Source organism: Acomys minous, assembly GCF_964271855.1.
Source record: "Acomys minous genome assembly, chromosome: 13".
NCBI lineage: Eukaryota > Metazoa > Chordata > Mammalia > Rodentia > Muridae > Acomys > Acomys minous.
In genome coordinates this window covers 35,022,728-35,049,803 of record NC_140495.1, presented here as the reverse complement: position 1 = coordinate 35,049,803, position 27,076 = coordinate 35,022,728, and the positions used below count along the sequence as shown (strand labels likewise).

The 27,076-nt window shown below is 42.2% G+C and overlaps 1 protein-coding gene across 1 annotated transcript in view; it reads right to left on the bottom strand.

The window, feature by feature from the left end:
- Window positions 1-467: 467 nt before the first annotated feature.
- UBE3D (ubiquitin protein ligase E3D) overlaps window positions 468-27,076 on the bottom strand; it is a 180,791-nt gene continuing 154,182 nt past the window's right edge. Inside the window, exon 10 of the mRNA XM_084753453.1 lies at window positions 468-937. Within this exon, the coding sequence (XP_084609579.1) occupies window positions 842-937 (96 nt within the window). The 3' untranslated portion in view covers window positions 468-841. The remainder of the gene's footprint in view (window positions 938-27,076) is intronic.

The window sequence follows — 27,076 nt, the reverse complement described above, 5'->3', positions numbered from 1 at the left end:
TTTGGCCATTGGGTAGAATAGAATCTAATGGCTTTACGAACAGCTATAATACCATCACTGGAAAAAAAAAATAGGTACTAACAGTACTAGGTAAGCTCAGAAATAAGGGTGTAAGATAAAACCAAATATAATATGCTTCCTAGAACTATACTATACTGTACGTAATGATGTTTCCAGGAGAGTATAGGCCAACAAGTTTGGTTATGCTATACACGTACACTGGAACTAACCACTGTGTCAGTGGGTAGCAGACAATGTGAGCCAGGATGCTTACTCTTAGAGTGGGAGGCTACGGATAAACAAGGGGAAAGGGCTCGAGTGTTTAATGTGACCACGAGTAAGCACCAAATATATCCATACGAACTCACATTTACCATAAAATAGATTATATGTGGTTACTCACATAAATGTTATATGTAATATGTGCACAGGTATTCATACATGTGTACAGGGTAGCATTTATTTTTAGCAGAGACAGAGAGAAAGATGACTTACTGTACACGAGTTACACTTAGCCACAAGTGAACAGAACTAGTCCAGAATGCCAAAGGTCCAGGGCAGATGGCCAGCAGGACTGCTTCGGCTGTAAGGAAGACAGTTTGTCAGGTGGTCTCAGCAAGATGATGCTTCAGGTCCACCGAGACTTATTATGGACAGCAGCACACAGTCCAACATCCCCGCCTTCAGCATCCCTCACTTCTGCTCCTGCAGGCTTCATGGTGCACAAGCTAATTTGCTTGGACCTCTGCCTCATCTTTCTTCTCTTGTTCTTCAGCCTGTACGTTTGCTCCTTCCGACACCTTGCTCTCATGGTGCAGGAGTTATAAAAGCAAGGACAGTATTAGAAAATGTCAGGGACAAGAAGGACCCAATGAGACACAGCTGAATATAACGTGGCATCCTCAAAGGAACCCTGGGGCCAGCACACCAAGCAGCTCTGAGGAAACACAAGTGAGGTACCAAATTAGCCTGATAGTAATGTATCACTGTCCAGCATCCTCTGTGATGAACATGTTCAACTATTAGAATGCTAACAGGAAACCCTGGATTCAGGAATTTCCATTTATCTCTACTATCTTTCTCTTTAAAGCCTATAAGCCTTTAAGTTGTTCTTTTTTTTTTTTTTAATAAAATAAGGTCTATTTAGAAATAAAAAGAACATCTGGAAACATTACTCCTAAAACTTTACCAGAGGTTCTTTTAGTGGTTGGATTATAAGTACTTTTATTTTGCTTATAAATATTCTAAATTAATACTATTGTATCTTGGTTATTAGCTCTTAGAAGTTTGACACTGGACCGATAATTAGAGGAATTGGTCTTTAGAATATTTAGAGAAAGAAGGTTCGGCCCTTGTCAATCAAATGCCATCTATTTCCACTATATGGCTAATAATAAAATTTTAATTGTTCCACACACACAGTACTTCTAGGATGTCACTACTATAACACGTGATTTGCAGGCCAGGGTCATCAAGAAAGACACAACTCACAGCCACTGGACAAAATAGTACATTTTCTCACACATAAAAGCAAGGCAGGCCTGGCTCAGCAGAGGCCTCGCCCTACAGCAAACGCAAGGAGGTGATCAGAGGGCCTCTGTCCACACTGCAGAGGAGAGGCCTTATTCTTTTTGCCACAAGGGTCAGAGAAAACTGTTGGCCAGGTGTCATATTATGCACATGCTTTAAGTGGTACAAAGCTTCCCATGAACAGGGAAGAAGATGCCCAAGAAGATGACAAGCCATGAGGTCCCTTACACCATGTAGGGACATGTTCCGGGGCTGGGCACATGCATGCAAACACACCAAGGTCATGTTCATGACTGTCTTTCCCTATGGCCCTCATTTACAGGAACACAGAAAAAGCTATATTTTGACTGATTGGGCGTCTGCTTGCTACAGTGCTAAAGATGGGCTACAGGGCCTCTGACCCCCTGGGCATGTGCTCTACCACTGAGAATAAAGTCCAGCCCTGCAACCTCTTTCAGAAAAAGGAATTGAAGAAAGCAGTTCTCTCAGAGTGAATGACAGGGGGAAGTTGTTTTAAATACCAAGGGTATGCATAAGGCATTGCTAGTTGTTTGTTTGTTTGTTTGTTTGTTTGTTTGCAAATGAAGTTGTATAAATTATATGAGAAAGGCCACAGTGAAGAGAACCATGCTCAGTAGCAGCCAGCTCTCCAGAAAGGTAATCCGCTACCTGTGCCGCAGAAGTCAGAGCCCAGGACAGAGAGCCATCAGTGACAACAGCAGAACGCCTGGCAGGAAGGGAGGACAGCATGTCCACCCTTGTCTGACACACAAAGCCCCGGGGGAACTTGCCTTTTCTGCTTGCATGAAGTGACAACCTACAGTGACAGGAAGTTTATTTACCACGGAGGTGACTGACTGCGTCTCATTTTCAGATAGACTCTAAATTTATAATATATATATATAATATGTAATAAATATATATAATATATAAATAAATTTTATATATTATATATGCATGTACTAAATATTCCATGCCTATTTGTTTGCATTTGGTAAACAGATGGCCAATAAAGAATGACTTAGGATACTGTTTAAGAAATGACATGCACTGATGGGCACGGTGACACAAATATGACTAAGGAGAGCTATGTAAAAGCTGTTATTTTAAACAAGGGTGCCCTCTCTCTCTCTCTCTCTCTCTCTCTCTCTCTCTCTCTCTCTCTCTCTCTCTCTGCCTTTTATGCACACCCCCCGCCCCCCCAGTTTCTGTCCTTTTCCCGTCTACTCAGGACTCCACTCCAAAATATCACCTGGTTGACAGCTCCAAGGCAGCCAGCCTCCCATTCTTAGAGTCACAGCCACTCTCTAAGCTGTGTGAGAGAAGAACTTACTGAGGCTTCTACCATTCCCCCTGCCATTGGTGCTGTCACAGGGTAACTGAGATGCGGGTCCTGCTTTGTTTTGTTTTGTTTTTGCCATCACCACTGAATCTGAGCAATATTTTGAATCTTCAGCATATTTTGGTACCTTCACCTACTCCACCCACTCCTTTTTATTTTATTATTTTAATAAGCATTCTTTGGATATCATCCACATTTTATAAATCTCACTTTAAAATGTGATAATTCAATGATTTTTTAAATTTATACACATGTCCAACTATTGCCCATTATCTACTAAAATATTTTTAGTAATAAAAATAAATCCCGATCAATTAGCAATCATTATTTTCCCTCCGTCAGCCACACACATTAGCTAATTGACAAATACATCTTTGTAACTAGCATGTGCTCTGTTTTGCTGCCTGTTGCTATGATAAAACACTGTCCACGGCATGATTGGGGAAGAAAGAGTTTAATTGGCTTACACTTCCATGTCACAGTCCATCATTGAGGGAAGCCAGAGCAGGAGTTCAAGAAAGGAACTTGCTGGCTATGAAGGAATGCTGCCTTGCTTAGCCTGCTTTCTTATACAACCTGGGATCACCTGCTCCCTCCCTGTGGGGGTGGGGGGTTAGTACTACCACAATAAGCTAGGTTCTCCTATATCAACTAGCAAATAAAAAAATGCCCCACAGGCTTGCCCACTGGCCAATCTGAGGATTGGACTTCTTCAGAAGGTTTGTTCTAAAGAAGACCTGTGATATAAAAACAAGTTATTCAAATTTAATATTTTTAATTACCAAAATTAATCAAAAATTAAAATTAAGTTATTTTAATTAATTAACTAAATTAATTAGGCATTTCTTCAAGGTTCTATTAAAGGCAGGTTCAATTATTCACAGGAGATGAAAGATAGAAGCTAACCAAGATCCATCAATGGACAATAATGTATATATACACGCAATGACTACTATATATGTGTATCTGTGTGTGTGTATTTTAAAGACTAAATATTAGTGCATTTTATATATATACATATATATGTATATATATACACACACAAACATACATATATGTGTCAAGAAAAATTCCTGACACATGCTACAACATAGATTATTGTATTATTCTGGAAGACATCATGCTGAGTGAAATGAGCTAGTCACAAAGTCGTAGTTATTATATGATTCTATGTATGTGAGCTGTCCGGAGTAGTCACATCACAGAGATAAAAAACACAATGGTGGTTTTTAGGGGCTGAGATGGGGAAGAGGAATTAGGGTTTAATGGATATGCAGTGTTAGTTTGAGAAGTTGGGAAGTTGTTGAGATGGATGGTGGTGATAGTTGCACAGTATAAAAATCCTTACTGGCACTGAACTGTGAATTTAAAGTAGTTACAGTGGGAAGTTTATGTTGTGCATATTTCTATCTGGGGGCAGGCCTAGGGGCTGAAGAGATGGCCCGGTGGTTAAGAGCATGGACCGCTCTTCCAGAGGATTCAAGTCTAATTCTCAGAATCCCTATCAGATGGCTCAAAACTGTAACTCCAGATCTGGGGTATCTGAACTCTATGACCTGTTTCTGCACTGTATCAGCATGCACATACCCACCCACAGACATAAACATATATGCATAATGTAAAAAGAAAACAAATCTTTTATAAAATTGTTACAATGGAAAGTTAATGCTTCCTATATTTCACCACAGTTTCTTTTTTATTAATTAATTTATTCTGATTACAACTCAATTGTTCTCCCATCACTTGTATCCACCCGTTCCTCCCTCCCTCCCACCCTACCCTATTCCCTTCCCCCCCACCCTATTACCCTCCCCTAGGTCCATGATCAAGGGGGACCTCCTCCCCCACTTTATGGTCACAGCTATCAAGTCTCATCTTGGTAGTCTGCCTATTCTTTCTTTGAGTGCCACCAGGTCTCCCCACCAAGGGGAGATTGTCAAATATGGGGCACCAGAGTTCATGTCAGAGTCAGTCTCCGCTCTCCACATAACTATGGAGCATGTCCTGTCCGTTGGCTAGATCAGAGTACAGATTCGGTGTTTACTATTTGTATTGTCCTTGGTTAGCACAATAGTTTGCACAGACACCCCTGGGCCCTGATCCACCCATTACGATGTTCTTCTTGTAGGTTTCTAAGTAAAAATGGCCATCTTACCAAAAGCAATATACAGATTCAATGCAATCCCTATCAAAATACCTACACAATTTTTAAAAAGGCATTGAAAGGTCAATTCTCAACTTCATACAGAAAAACAAAAAGCCCAGAATAGCTAAAACAATCCTATACAATAAAAAATCCTCAGAAGGAATCTCCATTCCTGATCTCAAGCTGCACTATAGAGCAACAGTAATTAAAACAGCATGGTACTGGCACAGTAATAGGCTGGTTGATCAATGGAATTGAATCGAAGACACAGAAATGAGTCCACACACATATAGTCACTTGATTTTTGACAAAGAAGCCAAATCTATTCAGTGGAAAAAGGATAGCATCTTCAACAAATGGTGCTGGTCTAACTGGATGTCTGCATGTAGGAAAATACAATTAGACCCATATTTGTCACCATGCACAAAACTCAAGTCGAAGTGGATTAAAGAACTCGACATAAAACCAGAGACACTAAATCGATTAGAAGAAAAAGTGGGGAAGAGCCTGGAAGGCATTGGCACAGGAGACAACTTCCTGAACAGAACACTGACAGCCCAGGCTCTAAGGTCAACAATTAATAAGTGGGACCTCGTGAGGCTGAGAAGCTTCTGTAAAGCAGAAGACACTGTCAACAGAACAAAGTGACAGCCTACAGACTGGGAAAAGATCTTCATCACCACAGTTTTTACAGGAGAGATTAGCTGCTCTTTATTTGGAAACCATCGTCAGGTCAGGAGAAGGCATTTCACCAGGGTTGGCCTTCCACTCCCAACTACTTGTGTGATCAGTGTTCTCAGAATTAACATCATTTTTAAAAAGCCAGGAGTATAATTACTGCTGAATCTTGTTTCTCTAGCAACATTTACATACATAAACTAGTTAAATAAAGCAGAACTAGCTTCAGTAAGTGATGAATTTGCAATAAAAATTTAATTTTATGCTTAATTGTATTAAGATATGTAATATAACTGCTCTTTTTTTTATCTATTCTGTGCTGAAACGTAAATAAATATACTGACAACCAAACAAAATTTAATAAAACCAAGTGGCACATTTCATAAGAAATCAAAATTAGTTTTAATTTATAATTATAATTTTTCTGAAAAGAACTATGAGGGAAGGAATGGAATTGTTATCACTTTGGATGAAAGAACATAATCTAGCTTTAATTAGTGATTAAAACAACATATAATTTCTGGCTGTGAAATAATTTGTTTTTTATGATGGTCTATTGATGTCAAATGCCAAGAACCCCCACTGGCTACATTTGAAAGTATTACAGACATTTTTTATTGTAAAATCAAACTGAAAATATCTACTCTTTCAGGTATTTATACTTCCTTCGAAGAGGTATGCTATTTAATTTTACCATATACACCTGCATAGGGAGGGCAGGGTCTGTAGTTAGTAGATGGTACAGGGCTCTGAAAACTCTTTAATTTGAAATTTAACTTTCCTCCCAAAATATACAATATTATTTGTCCGGTATTTTATTTTTTTAATGTTTTTAAATATTTTATTAATTTATTCATATTACATCTCAGTTGTTATCCCTTCCATTAAGTATTTTAATTCTATTCATAGTCTTAATTTCTCTCACACTATAAATACATTTTGTGCAAACAATGTTTGCTTAGATATTTTAAATATTTTACTCAGTATTGATACATACATATACTGTGTTTGAATCAAATCTATCTTCATCTCCCACAATCCCTCTCCTCTCACTCTACCACTCTTTCTGTCCTATCAATGTCATATGATCTCTTTTTCAAAAGATTTATTTGTACAAATACACATACACACATACACACACACACACACACACACACACACACACACACACACACACACACACACTCAAGTGTGGGTACATGCAATTGTTCATGCATATGGCCCGGCTAGTTACATAGGTGCTGGGATTTGAACCCACGTCCTCCTTGTGTGAATCAGCTAACCACTGAGTCTAGGCCTAGAGCTATTTTCAAGCTTCTCACGTCATTGCTCACTCTTCAGGCCTTCCTGATAGAACGACCCTTCAGGGGTGGGAGGTGATGCGTTGCCATCACTCCAGCAGCGCTCAGGAGGCTTAGGGAGGAGGCCTGAGGGTTCCAACTCAGCTTGGATCACATTCTGAGACTCTTTCCGATTTTTTTTTCAAAGAGTAAAAATAAAAAGACTGATCTTCATATTTTTGCTTTTTCTTAAATTCAACCTTCAGAAGGTCCTGGGAATGTCTGTTGTTCCCTTCTTCCTGAGGCGTAGTGTCGGTGAGCACATCTTACTTCTCCAGGTCACTCCAGTCCCCCATATGTGTGATTGCTGGCGATCTCACCACTGCTTACCCATCAGCTGGTTTTGCCATAGCTTTGGGTTTTGGTCCACTTCTGCTGGAGTTTCTCCTTTTTTGTGTGTGTGTTCATCATTCATTGTTGGCATAAATTCTCACTGCTTTTTTTTTCTTTCTCTCTTTTCTTTCCATTTACTCTTTTTTTCGTGGCTCTTCAGAGAGTTTTCATTCTTCATTTAGACCTCTCAAGCACATGAACTATGTCAAACTTTGAATATTTTCACCATAAACAGCATTTTTCACAATGTATACATGTACAGAAACAGCACAAGACCTCCCAATAATATGCATTGTTTTTATGAGCCAAAAACTAATTCAAATAAATAAAAGCATACTATGTTTTATGAAGTATCTTTTTTTTCAAAGAGAAGATCCCCTTTTCTGAGCCACAACATGTACGTATTTAATCCATATTATACCCAGAGCCAGAGTTAAGAAGAAACTTTTCACCCGAGTCTCACACGGATGGCTGTGTCCTGAGTAGCTCCCCAGGCTTTAACAACAATGTTTGAAAAATTCTAGTATCCAGGAAATGCATTAGGTTCCCAGATCATAAAGGGAGCACTATATATTTTTAAAACAGAGCCTACGTTATTCCTGTGTGTCTCCTCATACAGAAAAGTAAATCCTGAACAACACTACTCCCCCAGAAAGGACACAGATTACAGTTCGCATCAAAAGCTAAAAAATGGCAAGATTGTGATTCTCACACATATCAATGATTCTCAGGTAGTAAGAGTGCACTTTCATAACTTTAGTTTGTTGATGACTCCAACAAAACTACTGCTTCAGACGTAATCTTCTGAGTGGAGTGACTTAGGAAAGCTACCGACTCCCAGTAGCAGCTTACTTGGCCAATGAATTGTTTCAGTGTCAACAAACAGAAAACCCCTAGCCACTGAAAGAACAATACGTCTTTGTTATCCTGCCTAGGCTCCACTGATGCCCCCAACCTGTGCCATGGTTTATTTCTCAGGATATTCAGTAAGACATCTCACTAGCTCATCACAGTGATAAAGAAAAGAAACCAAAGAGCAAAATGTAGTCATTTTTCTGAAGGGTCACGAGACCGAGGCAAGTCAGAGAAGGGACCTACGCTCTTCTGAGTTCGTGGGTTAAGTTTGGTAGTGGATAATATCCTAGATCAAGAACCAAACTTCTTCCAAGATTAAAAATAAAATAAAATTCTACAATATATTCACTGAAATACAGAAACAATGTGGCAGCTGCATGGTTGACAGCATGTGAGGGAGCAAACATCTAATACTCAGTTTTTGATGAGATCTTTGCATTTTGTATGGGGTGTGTGTGTGTGTGTGTGTGTGTGTGTGTGTGTGTGTGTGAATTTGTTTATTTGGGAGCATAAAATTCACCTAATTTGAATGAGACCCACAGGTGTGTTTAATCTGCACCATGTGTATTAAAAATATTAACTTGTTTTTCTTTTACACGGGCCCACAGAGAAGTGATGCCTGGATTTCCAAGAGATTATGAACCTTCTGCTGTGGTTGAGACTGTTAAAGACAACGGGGAGTTTTAGAAATGGCCCAAATGCCCTTTGCATGTTAAGAAGAAAATTAGACTCTTAGTGGAATGAGCATAGAACAGTATCGTGAACAGGATGGCTCTCCAGGTCAAGTCAACAAAGATGGAGCTGTGACATCTTATTATTTATTCTCAATTTGCTAGGGTTTAAAATCACCATGGAAACAGACTTCTGAGTGTGTTTACGGGAGGGGGGATTTCCAAACATTTTAACTAAGCAGGGAAGATGTCCCTTGAATGTGGTGATCCCATTCTGTGACTTGGGGCCTCAGACTGAATGAAAAGGAGACCATGGTGAGTTTAGCATGACCATCCCTCTCCCTGCCTCATGATGTCCTCAACTTCCCACTACCATGATTTACCTGCACTGACTAGCTGGGTCCTCTGTGAGTAGAAGAAATTCTTTCTTCCGTAAGTTGCTTCTTATCAGATATTTTGTCACCACAAAGAAGAGAGGAGCCTCAGTGTTTAATATTTATTTTCAATATGACAGGCCCTAGCATCACCTAAAAGACAAGCTTCTGTAAACACACGTGAGTGATTATCCAGATTAGGCTAACCGAGGCGGGAAATCCCACTGCTACCTATGGGCAGTGCCATTCCAATAGGTTTGGCTCATTATGGAATAAATAAAAATAGGGACCAGTGAGCTGAGCAGCAGCATTCCTTGCTCCCTGCTTCCTGGCTGGGGATGTCACGTGACCAGCCACTTCAAGCGCCTGCTGACATGATTTCTCCACCGCAATGGCCCCCAAATAAGCCCTTTCTCCTTTATGTACTCACCACTGTCAGGATGCTGTACCACAGCAACAGAAAAACTGATACAGAAACCAGTACAGTGAGCCAGATGAGATGGCCTAAACCTTTCTTTTAGCCTCCATATATTTAATTTTAGTGTTTAGAACTTATAGAAGCTGTGGTAGGATCTTGATTGAAGTCCTAAACAAACACCAGTTTCTCTGTTTTGAGATTTACAGATCACTCAAGGTGTAGCTGTGTACACACAGGGTTAGTTTTCATCTGTCCACATAGTGCAAAATACAATGTAAAACACACAGAATATATCTGAATAATTTTTGAGTGGGTGTAAGGAGTGGAAGAATCACTTGTGGATGGATAGATAGTAGGAGTAAATAAAAATGTATGCAATATTTTTTTAAGGGATATTCTAGCCAAGTGTGGTAATTCACACCTGTAACCCCAGCATTTAGGAGACTGAGGAAAGAAGGTAAAAACTTAGGGTCAAACTGGGCTACACAATGAAGTCCCACTTAGGTTATATAGCAAGGTCTTATCTCAAAAGTCAAACAGCATATATGTATTCTTTATGATTTTGATGTCTCATGTCATCTGTCACATCATTTATCTGCATCACGTTATAGGTAATATTCTTCAGACTTATCTTCCAGTTACTTTTCAGCTAATTCTAGTATTCTGTTTAATATGCTTTTATCTCAATGTTTACATTTTCAATTGGTAGAAGTTCTGAAAAGTCTTTTGATATTATGTATCTTCAATCATACCCTTTTAGTGTTTAATACATAGTGCAACATCTAAATTTCCCAGTATTATCATCTAAATATTAGTTTACAGCCTCTGATACACCTAGTTCAGAGCAAATTATTTTCTCGAACATTATGTAATTTTAGACTGTGATCTCATCTTTAGAGTGTCTATTTCTTTGAGAGATCTCTTTGGCCTGACCTGTGTGTCCACAGATTCCACTGGCCTGTGACTGTGTCTTAAGTTGATTCTCAACTTACAGGCTCATGTATTATACGGACTATGACATATTTGAGCTGCAAAGCCTTGAGGTGACAAGCCTGTTATACTGGACACTCTCCAACAGAGACACTGGCCAACAGCAGCCAGGCTTAGCTAGACAATCTCACTCCGTGCAGGTGAAAATGTCTACTCTCTAGTCACCCTTTTACCTTGCAAGAGCTTTACAGATGTTTTGAAGGTCTAATTCCCGCCTCTTACAGGCACCAGTCTTGTCTGTCATCGTGTGATTTCAATCTAACTTTGGGTTTATTATACCTACCCTCACTCACGTTCCCTTCTCCAAATTATACATAACGGCTGTAGCTTCTACAGTGTCAGATTTGACTATTTATCCACTCGGTCCCTAGAGATTATATTCGTGGTCTCATCTACAAATCAAAGAGGTTGAAAAGGTGTCCACCTAAAAGTGCTAGACGTCATGCCGTAGGAAGATTTGTGGGTATCTCGTTTGAATGGCTACCGGAAAAGGCATTCCAGTGTGGTGATAAGTTAGGAGGCTGAACTAGGTTATCTTTGGGAGGTGATGTAACCTGCTGCACTGAGGAAACAGAAATGGCTTGGCAGAAGGAGGAAAAACGCACTCCTCGCCTGTGAGTCACACCTGTGAAGGTCCCCAACAAGAAAGGAGAGCCAGTTGCTTAGCTGACTAGGGAGATAATTACTGTCCCTGTCAGGGAAGCCTGGGAGATAAAGGGACACAGAAGCCAGGCCCAAATCCTGCTTGCTACTGTTATCTGAAAAGTGATAAGAATTTTATATTAAAGATCTCTATCGAGTGGTGTTTAAATCAAGAGGACGTACAGCTTTAAGACTCAGCTCAGGCCCAGCTCCCTGGGGAAAGAGATACAAGAAAAAAAAAAAAAAGTCCAAGTACTTTAAAATGAAAGTTCATCTTACCAAGGAGGATGTAATAGAGCAAAGAGTCAATGCTTAAAGTTTAAAAGGAAACTGAACCTTTTGACTAACTTGACATTGAACAAGCCGTTGACACATTCATATCCCCAAGCACTTCCGACAAGCCACGGTCTCCTCAGGCTGTGGACAAACCTGCAAGTGGCAAGCGCAGCCCTCCGGATGCACACACCACTTCGTTCCATCTTGTCCGACTTTTATGATTGCCAATCAGTTTTCTTTGATGTGCCCCATTTTTCACCACAGCCTCTCCATCTTGGCACCTTTATCAGTTATAACTTCATCAGAGCATTTGAGTGTACCATTTGCAAAATTGCTTTTCTCGCGGAAAGTTGGAGAGCACTAAGCAGTGCAATTTTCCAGAACAAAAGAGGAAAGGAAGAAGCCAGCACAGATGGCCTTCGTTGTTCTGTCAAAACACCCCTGTGAGCTGTTTTGCCAATAAATTCCTTTATGTGTTACGTAAGATAAAATTACCGTGGAGGTGAGAATGCATACAGGTTTTCCCCATAGGTGGATAGAAGGAAACATTACATCAAAACCTTTACAGTGAAGGTTTTAATGTAATGTCCAAATGCTTGAGGAAAGATTTGCATATGCAGAAAGTCTGCATGGCAGCTTCTCTCTCAAACCCTCACAATATAATTTTATTCCCTTATATTACATTATGCCCCTTTTCCCCCTGTATTCTCAAGCTCCCCTCCTATAGTAGAAGACACACAGTAGAGGACTGGCAGATCTTCTAACTTCTAGAAGCTCCCAGAGTTAGCTACTACTTCCACAATAGGTGTCTGTTCTGTTAGCAAATTTGCCTGTTATCCCTTCATGCCACACATGAATGCAGAACCAATTGTTCCAGCGTGGTCAGGTCCAACAGTTTCATTCCTAATTACAACCCATGTACAAAGTATCACCCAGAATAAATTATGTGGCAAATAGTTATGAAGGCGGCATCATATCCTTAAAGACATAGATTGTCCACCCCACACCCCCCTCCCCAGTACTAATCATGGCAAACAGGGGTTGGCATTTGAAGGAAGGCTGTGGTAATGCCTCAAAGGTCAGATGTCCCATGTACACTGTGTTTTCATCTAACCTGGCTGATGAGCCTCAAGTTCAGGGCAAAGACTTTACCCTCCGTCTGCCTTCTTTGTTTCAATCAACAGAGGGGAGGTTAGGTTACTGTTTGCAATGGGGTAACGGGGTTCAACAAATGTCAATGAGCCCATGACTATCCATTTTCTTGAAATGCCATCTGCAGAATACCAGGTGCTGGTCTATTAATTGTTCAAGCCACAAATATTTGGTTTAAAAGTTTAATCAAGGCCATTTTTTTGTTGTTGTTGCTATATTTCAGGGCCACTTCACATGACAAATTATCCCAGCATAGCACAAAATAAACACCTGCCACATTTGGGTAGCTACCAAATATCATCTCTTCAAAGGCCATGCACCACATCATCTTTCTTTCTTTCTTTCTTTCTTTCTTTCTTTCTTTCTTTTTTAATAAACAGAACAAAACAAAATTCCAGCTGCTGTAGACTGTCACCACCCAGATAAGTAAGTGCTCTAGGTCAGACGTCTCCAGGTTAATTATTCCGGATGTCATCTCATTGTCAACCTGTTCCTCCATTTTCTTTATCCTCAGTGTCTCTCTCTCTCTCTCTCTCTCTCTCTCTCTCTCTCTCTCTCTCTCTCTCTCTCTCTCTCTCTCTCTCTCTCCTCCCTTCTCTCTCTAACATAACAATCAATGTTCCAGAACATTTACTCTCTCCCACCTCTGACATCCCCCAGCAGTTTACTCACCAAGGAATATTGCTTACATAGGGGAGGGGAGTGAGAGTCATAGGTGAGAGAGAGTCAACAGCTCCCACAGACCTTCATGCTTAGGTGAGCTGTAGTGCCCCTCTCTTGCCTGGTTATATAGACGCAGCTGTCTTATTTGAAGTAGGCAGTGCCTTTTCTTGTGCACATGAAGAGCAAACAGCATGCTTCCCTCTGATCCTGCATCTTGGGGTTTCTCTGAACTCCCCTTTCCACTGTACTGGCCAGATCTTAAATATCATTGACCTCTAAACTGTCAGATATTTATCTGTGAAGCACAATTCCTGCAAAAGTCAAGAGAATTGATTTTCATAAGACTAGCACCCAGACATAAGTTCAAATATCATCTCTGGTCTTTTCAGAAATCATTAGGAAAATTGTGCTTTATGGCCTTGGTTGTGCATCCCCTCTATAAGTCATGAGGAAACTGTAGGTCAAGGCATGGTGGCTATTCTCATAGGTTTTGTTGTTGTTGTTGTTGTTGTTTTGTTTTGTTTTGTTTTGCTTAGCTCTGACAGAGAACTGGTACCCTGGCTGGGCTGTTTTCTTACAGCCTCTCAGGCTGGAGTCCTGCCCTGGAATCACCCAAGCCTGCAGAACCCTTGAGCTCTGAAAGTATGGCTGTTCTGGTCCTGTCCAAGCTGTGCCCACAGCCTTCAGCCATGGGTTTGGCTCTTCACTAAAGAGTTACACACTCCTGTAAATTTTTGGAAAGTTCTATTTTCAATTTCTGGAGCTAACTTAAAACTTCCTAGCTTCCCTATTGGCCTTTTTCTTATCTTTTATTCCTTATCTCATTCAATCCCTATCTCATCACACACCCACTGATTGCATTTCTGTTGAAACAGTGTTCGGCCTTCTTAAGTCAGAGCAGGCTCTACAGACTAGAGAGGTGAAAGGCACACAAGGAATCACTCTCAAGTGGTGTCTGCCAGAGTGCTCGGTGCAAAAGAGGCATTCATTCTAGCATAGAATTTTCTTGGTAGAATTTTGAATTCCTCTACAATTAACACTCCTTACTTATCTATTCCTGAATAACCGAACATTTCTGGATTGAAAACAACGAGGGTATTTGATATTGTTCAGTTGTCAATAACTTGCTTCCATTTCAGCTCACAAATTAAGGAAGTCACAGCAGAGAACTAGCAAGGGAAATCCAAGGTCAACTGTAGTGAGGGCAGGTCAAAGTTGCAGCAAGTAAGTATGTCACACTGACTACAGAAAAGAACATTCTGGCCCAGGTATTACATCCCAATTAGGAAAGGTGTGCACAACCTACCTAAAAGACAGAAACTCATCGACTCCAAGGCCTTTCCCAGAACCAAGCGCTTGGCAGTGTGAGAAAATAAGCCATATTAGAAAAATAGCATTCTAGATTCTAAGCAGACTAGGCATTGATGCTGGGACCCTTTTCTCCTTTAGTATTCTACTGAGTCAGATCCTCTCGAAGGGTTTGTTAAAACATACTTCCCAGGGCTAGAGAGATGGGAACCCAGAGAGGACCTGGGTTCAATTCCCAGTACCCACATGGCAGTTCAAAAGTTAACTCCAAGATCTGATAACCTCACACAGGCATATATGCAGACAAAATACCAGTGAATATAAAATATAATAATAAAAAATAAGTAAATTAAGAAAAGAAAGAAAGTGTTTGTTGAGGCCTGCTCCTTTTGGGTAGCATAACTACAGATATTTTTATTTCAAGCCCACCAGCCACAGCATCTCAGCTCGTTGCTGATGTAAAAGAATCTCTATACAAGGTTAGGTTGACCATAAGTTATGTTTATGTTAATGAGAAACTCTGTGGCCTTTTCCCAGAAATTCCCCAACCACAAGCCCAGCTGCCCCAGACTGCCAGGCACACTTTCAAAGTCAGCTAGAACATCTTGTTAGCAAAATAACTTGAGTCAGAGCTGACCACCCTGTTCCACTATCTGCCCCCCTGTATGAGCTAATTGCAGTTTTCACCTTTAAAAATGCAATACAGCTTGCCTTTGGGGACAAGGTTCACCTCTCGAAATGGCCATCTCCCTGAGCTCAGGAGGAAAAAGAGCTTTCATTTTAAGTTTCTGCATCTGAAATGAGAGTGAGTTTTCTCAGCTTCTGCCCCGAACCCAACACATTTATTAGCTGGGCATTGTGGTACATGCCTATAATCCCAGAATTCAAGGGAGGCAGAGGCTGGCGGATCTCTGAATGCCAGCCTGGTCTACAACGTGAGTCCAGAAAGTTGTGGCTACACAGAGAAACCCTGTCTCGAAAAACAACTGCAACAACAAAAACATACTTCCTTCCCTCTGTCACGAATGAGTCTGTCCTACACAGAACTGTAGTCTGGCTTCCCTGGAATTTCTCAAAGCTGTCCTGACTATGAGGTTTTCATATTTATCTTCTCATTGATTCTCTAACTTAGAATGGTGCCAGATAGGTTCAGTTCAAAGCCTCAAAGCCTCTAAGCCTCTCCACTTGGTTTCTGATCCCCCCAGCTCCCTACCCACCCATCCATTTTTGACCAGGCTCTTCCACTTCCACTGACCCCTAGGCGCTGTCCCATCACTCCAGCCTGCCTTTGCAGAGTTCCCTTCCATCCATTTAATGAAAACATTATCTCTCTGTATCTCTCTGACCATGCAACTCCTCAGCCCTCAATTCCTACTTTCTCTTGTATTCCTACCTGAGTCAAAGCTTTCCTCCCCGCTGACAAAGCCCCTCTGTGATAACCTTCTTAAGAACAAATATTACTGTCTTTGAAAAAACTCAAGAATAGTATTTCTTCTCTCAAATCCCATGAAGCTGCTGATTGGGCAGGGCTGGGCTGGACTTAAAAATCTACACGTTTTAAAGTATATGGAGTTTTGTTTTTTGGTTTGGGGTGTGTGTGTGTGTGTGTGTGTGTGTGTGTGTGTGTGTGTGTGTGTGTGTGTGTGTGTGTTGAGATTATAATTATATCCTTTTCTTCTCTTTCCTGCCACTCACCCCTCCCATGTAACCTGCCTCTTGCAAGCTCTTTCTCAAATTTGTGGATTCTTTGTCTTTGTTGTTACAGTGTTGTGTAGCAGTTTCCTCTGAGGCTGAATACTCCTTCCTACAGCAAAGCTCCCTGAGCAGGAAAGTAAACAACTCAAAATGGCTTCAGGAAGTCCATGAAACTGACTAGATTCATTGGGTCCTTCTGTGCCAGAGTCAGCTCTAAAGGAGCTGAGCATCACCCTCAAACAAGACACACTACAAAGAAGACTCTGAGACAAGACTAGCTGCCTGGAAGAAGCCAAAGCCAGCCAAACTGCCTGGAAGAGATTTAGACCAATGAACCACCTGGAAAGGACCCTCTCTAAATCTTTGATATGCCTGTGGGCCATGAGCTGTTGTCACTCATGCTGAGGTAGGTTTTAGTGCTGCAGCTGTCTTTAAGTCATATCAGCTCCTTTAAGTAACCCCTCACCCACACTCCTCCTATAAATAACCCCAATAAAACTCATTGTTTATCCAAGTTGGACTTTAGCAGTATTCATATGTTGGTCATCGGGGTTGTAGGTTCCCTATTAGAGGTGAGCAGACTGTGTTGCGTCTCCCAGAAAGTTTCATCACACAATGCACATTAATATGTATGTGTGTATAGCTATATACATATAGATTAGATATAGATACACACACACACACACACACACACACACACACACACACGACCTGCTCAGTCCATATGATGTACTTATATTTATGTTTTCAGGGCTGATCGATTGGTATTAGATAACCAACTCATGTGCTCTTCCCTGGGAAAGATTATTTCTCCAGTTCTCAGTATTCCTTCATTGACTATAGCTCTCTGCCTGGGGTTGAGGCCCAGGAGCTTTCCCCTGCCACATTAGCGTGTCTATTGGTGTCCGCATCTGTCACTGGCTTCCAGTGCTGCTGCAGCCACTGGTCTGGAGCCACATTCTGAGACCTCATGGTCCTACCTGCCTTCGGTAAATTCTCTTTCCCATGCAGAGTGTTGAGAAGGGGTGGGGGGATGTGGGTTACCCAGGGAAATGGTGGGTAAGAAGCTGCACACTGTAGCCTAGCTTCCATGGCAGCCCAGCCATTCCTGCAAACAGAGCCACAGTTTAATCGGGGCTGTGATTGGCATACTCATAAGGGTTTTCATTTTCTCTGCTGCAGCTCATTTTCCTCTGAAGAGGCATTTACTACAGGTTTTTTTTAAAGGAAATTGTTTCGTAATTAGAGAGTACTTTATAAGTGTAATCAATTTGGGTTGATGGGGAAGCTTTTTTTCTAGAAATCAAAATATACACTGGCAACAACATACAAACATGATGCAATTTACAAGGGATTCATTAATATTCTAATAGTCTCTTTCCAGCGCCCCCTTCAGGAGTGAGCTGGAGCTTTCTCCATGAAGATGTAGGGCCCCTGTTGCTGGAACGGCCCACGTGGAACCGGGCAACGCAGCAACATGTCTTCCTCATTCTGTCCCTAACACCATAAATAACCAAACAGTAGTCATTAAGTTTGCAAATGGCATCAAGCTGGGAGAGAAATTACCACATACAAGAGAGAGGGAAAAAAATTAAATACAGCATGACCTTGATAATTTGGAGCAAAGGGAAGAAAATACACCAGGCATTCTTAAAGCAAAACATTACAGTTAAGGAGAACATCCAAATTGAAAAAATAAAAGAAGGTCATTATATGTGCAAATTTGTCTCTTCTTTGTTCATTTATTTATTCAGCAGTTAACTGTTGAGTACTAATTATGTGCCAGGCTTTGGGGATGGACTGGTAAATAAGATAGACGTTGTCCCTTGCTCACGTAACTCACAGACAAGACATGGGAAAGAGGCTTTAAGGGAGTAAATAAACAAGTAAAAACAATATCCAAGTGAGATATGTGCTATGAAGGAAAATAGCAGGCAATGAGAAAAATAATAACTTGACGTGTGAGAAGGAACTGGAATCCAGGTGAGGGAGCCCCTCAGGTGGGGAACAACTGGGACCTAGTGGGAAGTAGTTAGCTCTGGAGAGAAGAATGTTCCAGAAAGCTGGGACCGTTCAAACAGAGCAAAGCTCCTATGGGAAGCTCTAGAGATGCAAGGCCTTGATGTGTTCTAGTAACTATCAGAAGACCAGCGAGAGGACAGTGAAGAGCAGACAGGAGGCAGCTTGAGGTCTTAAGTGGGGTCAGCATGTGTTTCCTACAAGGGCTCAAGTTGAAATGATTCAGGCCTGTGTGGGTCACACAGTCAGGTCTGTGGTCACAGCTCCAAGGTAGGTACTGACAGTCCTCAAGGAATATGTGTGACTGTGTGCCAGTAGCACTTTGCAAAATCAAACAGTTGGTGGGTTTCATCTGCCAGCTAAATCCTTTCAGATTTTGACCCTATTTTAAAAAAAAAATCAAGCAGGACATGGTGCTAGGAAGCACACAGGGAGTCAGAGAACTTGGCCTCCGTATGGATCAGCTGTAGTCAGACATTATCGAACTGTTGTCTCCTAAGGTTCCTCCCTTCAGTGGAATTTGGTGAAATATACATATATACATACATACTATATATCTATATATACATATATTAGCATATATATGCAAATAATTATTTTATCTCATCAGCTCTTCCATGGTCTTTTTTTTTTTTTTAAGATTTATTTATTATGTATACAGTGTTCTGCCTGCATGTACACCTGCACACAAGAAGAGGGCACCAGATCTCATTATACATGATTGTGAGCCACCATGTGGTTGCTGGGAATTGAACTCTGGGCCTTTGGAAAAATAGCCAGTGCTCTTAACCTCTGAGCCATCTCTCCAGCCCCCTCTTCCATGGTCTTAAAAGGAGCTCTTAAATGCCTGTAGACTCTTTGGTTGCTATATCGTAGAAAAGGCCCTGCTGGGCTGGGGTTCTGTGTCTAATCATTGAAAGAGTATATACCTGGTGTTCATGAGTGCTTAAATTCATCCTGTGTGAGTATACACACACGTACACACATAGAGAGAGGAGAGAGAAGACAGAGGAAAGAGGGGAGAGGTGGGAGAGAGACAGAGAGAGAGACGGGAGAGGGAGAGAGAGAGAGACAAAGAGAGAGAGAGAATATGAATATGAAATAGCCTTTGGTTCCTGTAGCTTTTTCTAAGTATGGTGGATCAAATGGCTCCATAGACCCATAGGGAGTGCACTATTAGGAGGTGTGGCCTTGTTGGAGGAAGTGTGTCACTGAGAGTGGGCTTTGAGGTTTCAGATGCTCAAGCCAGACCCAGTGTGTCTCTCCCTCTCACTGCTGCCAAAGGATCCAGATGTAGCACTCTCAGCTCCTTCTCCATCACCATGTCTGCCTACACACTGCCATGCTTTCCACCTTGATGATAGTGGAGTAAACCTCTGAACTGTAAGCCATTCCCAATTCACTACTTTCCTTTATAAGAGTTGCTGTGGCCATGGTGTCTCTTCACAGCAATAAAGCTCTAAGACACCAAGGGTTTTAAATGTGCTGCCAGACAAGAGTCCCTTTGTTTACCCAAAAGGAGCGGTGTCACCCCAGTGGCCTGATGATGTGGATTAGGTAAAACTTCTGAGTCTGTGGACTCAATTTCACCCCTAGAGAGGCTACAGAAGAGAGGCCAGATGTATCTATGCGGCTAAGTCCTGTGAAATCCCTTGGATGGACACTTGGCTTGGCTGAGCTTCCCTGGTTGGCAATATTCTGTTGGTGGGAGGAGTTAGCGCTTTCTCTGAGAAGTCAATGGACACTCTACCCACATCTCCAGACTCTGCTTCTTTTAGCTCTGCCCTTGGGGCGGCTTTTAATCTTCATCTTTTTGCTGTAATAAGCCATACTGTGAGTATTACAACTTTCAGTACTAAGCGAGTATATTTATCATGTTCCTATTTAAAATGTTTAATATCTAAGACAATGGCTACTATATTAACTAGTTTGCTTTGACAGCGGAGTAAAAAAATCATAGCATCATTAGTCAACATATAATTGGTGTATTATGAACTAATCATAAATTTTATTCTGGTATTGTTCTTATTTCTTTTAGGCCTAAGTTATGCACATACCAGAAAAGGCTAGGATGACTTTGGCTCTTCATATTTTATGCAAAATAAGCTACATTATTAAGTATATATATGCCAAGATGCAGCTAAATTTTTCTTCTAACTTTTGTTTCAATGAGTCTAGATTGGTTTCATTTGGTAAAGTCTTTGGCTGTGTTTCAAAGCCTCTGTACTCCATTGCAGTTCCTCAACCGCCTGAATCCTCCAGGTGTGGTCGATTGTCAAAGATAATCTAGTTGAGAAAAGACAAGGGCTGTGCTGGCTAGTCTTATGTCAACTGGGCACACAAACTAGGATTATATGAAGGAAGGAAATAAACCTCAACTGAGAAAACGCCTCCATAAGATCTGGCTATAAACCATTTTCTTCATTAGCGATTGATAGGGGAGGGCCCAGCCCATTGTGGGTGGTACAATCCCTAGGCTAGTGGTCCTGGATTCTATAAGAAAGCATGCTGAGCAAGCCAGGAAAGCAAGCCAGTTCACAGCATCCTTCCATAGCTTCTGCATCCGCTCCTGCCTCCAGGATCCCGTCCTTTATCAAGTTCTTGTCCTGGTTTCTCTCTCTCTCTCTCTCTCTCTCTCTCTCTCTCTCTCTCTCTCTCTCTCTCTGTCTCTGTCTGTCTCTCTCTCCCTCCTCTCTGCCTTCCATCCTTCCTTCCTTTCTTTCTAACTTTTTTATTCTTTTTGAATTTCATATCATGCACCCTAATCTCACTCATTTCCCCATCCCTTCTTATCCTCCCTCTGAACTTGCAACTCCCCCCAAATAAAACAAGATAGGTAAAAATAATGCCCTTGTTGTGGAAGCTGTACTGTGTCACAGTGTGTCCCACATTATACCCTGTTGTTGACACTTCTTCACTTGCAAACGTTTATTGCAGTGAGTCATTGGTCAGCTTCAAGTTCCCTGGCTTCTGCTCCACTATTAATACTGGCTCATCACAGGGACTTCTCACATATCCTGCTGTTGCCCTGTGTCATGGAGATCCTGCAGTGTTGGATCCGTAGAACCTGCCCTTTTGATCGCTCCAGCAGATCATAAATGGAATAGATGTGGAATAGATGTTGGGGTAAGCCAAACTCAAAGCCCTGGATCCAGACCTGGGATTTGGTCGGCCCATCAGCTCTCCTACCTCCACACCACCAGGTCAAGCTCTCCAGGCACTGGCCCTGCTAGCTCACCCAATGAGGCAGCCAGCAAAGGGCAGAGTCAGCCTTCTTCCTCCATTGCCCTTGGTACTCAATCTGCACCTTCACCACCAACTCTAATGTCCTGTTCAAGCACGGTGCCGGGCCCGTTCTCCCACCTGATGCAGCGGATGAGGGGAGAGGGGGCAGAAGCTGACTTCTGTCCGTGATGAACAAGGTTGTGGAAGTAAAAGCCAAATAAACCCTTTTCTCCCCGACTTATGTTTCGGTATGGGGTTTTGTCACAGCAATGAAAACCCTAAACTAAGACAGGGACCATCAGGTCCGTTGTCAACAGCAGCCTCGCAGGACCAAATGCTCTATGTTCATTTCCGATTATCTCAGTGAACTTACCACTAAGCAATAGAATCTACTGATCACTAAGACAGTATTCCTCTTCATACAGGTCCAGTAGGGAAGTTGGGATAGTCTTAAACCACATGGCTATGGTATAGCTCTGCAAATGTATTCACAGAATGTAAAGGAAAGGGTGAGGCATGGACACAGTGTTGTGGGAAAAAGCAATTGCACTTTCTCTCATGGTAGAAAGGGAAAGACTTCGTGAGGAGATGGGGTTCACATGGGGGCTTTGGGGCAATGATGCTTCATCACAGCATAAGAGGAGGCTAGCAAAGGCCTTGGAGGAGTCTTAGAAGAGATGTAATGTGGATGAAGTATAGTGGAAAAGGTCAGTGGGGCTTGGGATGCTGTTTACAGCTTTTCAGGTGAGGTAGCTGCAAACAACAGGAAGTTATCATTCACAGTCATGGATGCTGAAAGTCTGAGGTCACAGTGGCAGAGAGTTGGGGGTCTTACAAGAACTAGTTTCTGGGTCATAGGCATCTGGCTTGTTATTGTGGCCTCATAATGGCGGGGGCAGTGGTGGAGAGGGAGGAAGGGAGAAGGCTAGCTCTCCGGGGCTTTTCTAATGAGAAGCGAAGCCCATTTCTCAGCCTCATTGCTTTCCAACAACCTCCCTGACATCATCCCATAAAGGCATAGGGTTTTTAATGTGTTCATGATGGGAAGGGCACAAACACTCAGTCCATTGCAGGATCCATGGAAGTAGGCTGTAGAACAGACAGACCCGTGTGGACAACAAGGGACCATGACGTTTGCATTACGCTGATACACGATCAGATCCCTGGCATGGGAAGTGATGCTCTCTGGCATTCACAGGATCCACTCAGGGGAGATAGGGAGAAAAAACATCCCCATCTGCTGGTACTCACAGTTGTCCAGGCAGAACACAAAGGTGAGAACTGACTGAGTTGCAGCTCCCGGGCTTGAACAAGAGGGTAGAGCAAGGCCCACAGAGGAGGCTGGGGAGCAGAAAACACGCTCGGATGCTCCTGTCTGGGTACATGAGGATGCCATAGTGACTCTGTTACCTGGATACCGGTTTCTAGGGAGATCTGTCCAGGAAGACGTGGGCAGTGATAAGCTAGGTATTTTAGCCAGTTGTATTTGAAGAGAAGGGAACATATCCATGTGACGCTCTTCGGTCATGTTGGAGACAGCACCACGATGTCTGACGACGGCAACTCCCTTCTGACCTCTTCCCCTTGAGAGGCCTTCTTCTGTCACATCTGAAAGGTTACAGCTAACGCCATGGCTAAGACTTCATGCTGAACTCAGCTGCAAATTAGCTCTGCTGCTCCCTGGCTCTGCTGCCTTCTTGGCACGCCTCACTCATTTTCTTCATCTGTAAAAGAGGGCTAGAGGGGGTAGCGAGATACTTCTGAAGGTAAAGGAACTTGCTGCCAAAGTCTTACAACCGGAGAACCCTAACGCGCCCCCCTCCCCCAAGGAAGAACAAAAGGACAGATTCCTTGCAAGTTATCCGCTGACCTCCACATTCACTGTGGCATGCACCTCCCCCCTTGAATAAGTAACTAAGTGTGAAAAATTAAAACAAAGCCAAAAGTGATAGGAAGAGCGTATTTGATGAAAAACAGTTTCCAAAAATAACCGAGTTAATACCTGCTGTTAAGTGAGATCACTTGCCATCTACAAACTCGCCTGGAAAATTCCTCTCTCCAGTTACTTGAAGAGGTATCTTCTCCCTTTGACCTAACCCATCTATGGACTGAATTATTATTCCCTGCCATTCACTCTTACTCCCCACGCAGGCCCTGAGAGCCTACTCTACTCAAAGGGCCAAGGTTTAAACACGGAGTGGAAGTACTTGCACACTCACTGTGATAATTAACACAACTGTGGCTGGCTTTCCTGGCAGGATTTGGTAAAGATCATGTAACGAACTGCCTCACCAAAATGCAGGCTTTCTGGGTCCCTGAGAAGGAGAACACGGTCGTTTGGGGGAATCGAAACCTGTGAGGGAGTACTGGCTGCAGTTGTGTTTCCGTGGACAGCTGAGTGTGTTTTCCTTGGCACCTCTGCTCTGTGCGCCTCCTGGCATCATTTTCCCAGGTGGAGAGTGCTGCCAGCCAGCTCTCTTCCCCTGCTACACGACGCCCACACGTTGCTTTGGCAAATGCACCTTGCCTGGACGCTGCAGGCAGACAGGCTACTCTGAACCGCTCTGTTGTCAGGCTGGAGGAGACACTGCTCCCTGAAAAAAATCAAGAGTTCAGAAGGGCTAGTCTGCCTTGAAATATGATTTTAACAAAATTTTAGACTGAAACCGTAGCTCTGTGTAATCTTCCGGACTCTGCTTCTCTCCCCCTCCCGCACCCCAGCATCTCTCTTCTGTTTTAGAATAGCTCCTGTACCAAGCAGTAAAACTATAACCATTATCATTATTTTCTGGACACAGAGAACGCTAAGTTGTTCCTCGTGTGAGCTTCCCTTGGCACATATGAATGACAGTACTTGCTCTGCTCCAATAAACCCATTTTTTTTTGTTTTTGTTTTTATTAATTTATTCTTGTTACATCTCAATGGTTATCCCATCCCTTGTATCCTCCCATTCTTCCCTCCCTCCCATTTTCCCCTTACTCCCCTCCCCTATGACTGTGCCTGAGGGGGACTTCCTCCCCCTGTATATGCTCATTGGGTATCAAGTCTCTTCTTGGTAGCTTGCTATCCTTCCTCTGAGTGCCACCAGGTCTCCCCATCCAGGGGACATGCAATAAACCCATTTTAAAAAGAGCAAAACAACCAACCAGAGAAGGCAGCCTCTGCCACCGAGACAATGGATGCTCCATCTCTCATCTCTGGCATTCATAAGTGACATAAACACCCGCCTTCTATAAAGAACCCATGACAGGTCAGCAAAGAGCAAGGATGAGGAATGGATGTGTGAGACCTGGTTCTTAGGCTCCTCTAAGACCTTCTAATTAACCAAGTTTTAAAGTTGGTTAATTATATTAACCAATTTTATTACTATGTTATATATATATAACCATTTATTATTATTTAAAGGTAAATGTCTTCAGCCTATTTCCTATAGGACCAAAGACTTGACCAATTTTATTATCCAGAAACATGTTTTCAAATAAACAAGTAAATATTTTTATGCTAGGAATGCTCCTTAGAGGAAACAATATGGAAAATAAACCCTGAAGGATTTAGAATATTTTAACGGATGTGTAAATATTTTGTGAAAATAGTCTATCCATTTTAACCTACTGACCCAACTTTTTTAGTTTTCCAATACTATTGTTTCCAGTAGAGCCATTAGTGAAGGCCAGATTTATCAAATTAATTGTAGTATCAGGCATTATGCTGAACATTGGGTTAAGTAGATGAATACAATATTGGATCTGCACAGGGAGCTCTCCCTATCAAAACGTTTAACTTTTGTTTAATTGCATTACACAAACTAGTACACAAGGAACAGTATAAACCGATTCCAAAGCTTAGTTGAAAGCTTTACATGAGAGGTTTGCTCCACAGCAAAGGCCTGACACCCAGAGAAGATGGCACAGCAATGGCCTGACACCCAGAGAAGATGACACAGCAACGGCCTGACACCCAGAGAAGACAGTTCTCCTGAGATAGAACATATTTGTAAAAAGTCAAGAAACTGAATAAACTTTTACCATAAGCAGAGCTACAAACTTAGCTTAACAATGCTAAGGGAAAAAAAAAAAAGGTTACTGCCTTTACAGTGCACCTAAAAGGTAGGACAGGAAAACTCTGTACTTAGCTTTGAAGTCTCATCTTGAATCCAAACTGTGCTAGTATCTGAATGTTTCGGTTCCAGTGTGTTTGCGTGCAGGACTGAGAGACCTCCTGGGGGAAATTCACTTTAAAAGAAGGAATTCTCATTGAAAACAGAGAAATCAAACTGGTGCCTAACTAGCGCCTTCTCCTCTACAACGATGACCTGCCTTCAAGACACACTGGTGTAATAGTGGCACAAAAGTTCTGGGAGTAACCAACCACTCTCTGAGTGGATTTAATGCCCACTCCATGCAATGGAACCCATGCCTGACACTGTTTTGGTGGCCAAAAACCTGCTACCAGACAGGCCAGGGACCCAGGAGAAAATCAATTACTAATGTTCTGGCAGAGCACGGTCCGAGAATGAAGTGGTATGAGACCTCTGAGTGCTTGTAAGAAAACAGGAGTCTTGCAACCTTAGTTTCTTTCTTTCCTTTTTGTTTTTTGTTTTGTTTTGTTGTTTTTCAAGACAAGGTTTCTTTGTGTCTTTTGGTCTGTCCTAAAAACATGGAATCATTCTGGGAATGTGCTTGTGTGCCCCTCCCAGGTGTGGCAGGTGTGGCAGGTGTGGCAGGTGTGGCAGGTGTGGCAGGTGTGGCAGGTGTGGCAGGTGTGGCAGGTGTGGCAGGTGTGGCAGGTGTGAGCAAATTTACTTCAGATTATCCATTCCAGCTGGCTATAGTTAGTTGTTTATATGCTTCTATGGAAAACCATATTTTTGCCACATGCATCTTGGCCTTGTGATTGTACACTTTACTCATGTGATGCTTCTTAACCCTCAGGGTATAAAGTGTCCGATGCTCTGACTAAAGTTGGCTACTGCCTGAGACTTCAGTCTGCCTCATTAATCCTCCCCATTCCCCCAGATTCTGCCACTTTTGGTATGGGAGACACTATTCCACTAAAGGATCATGACAATAAAATAACTCCCAATGGCATTCGGCTACACTCATAGATAAGTGTCTTGCCCAGAATTATTCTAGAAGATTCTGCCTGAAGTAGACCAGAACAAATACAGAGACCCACAACTGGACGACATACAGAGAGCGGGAGCCCTCGGAACGCTCAGCCCTAAACGGAATGCCTCCATTAAGTCCTCCCCCTCAGGGCTCAGGGCAATCTTAGGTCTACTAGGCAGAAGGATTGTAAGTGCCAATAGAGGCTGGAACACACCAAGGAAACAAGGCCTTCTTGACACAACAGGACTAACATATATATGAACTCACAGGGACGGTGGCAGCATGCACAGGGCCTGCATTGCTCTAAGCC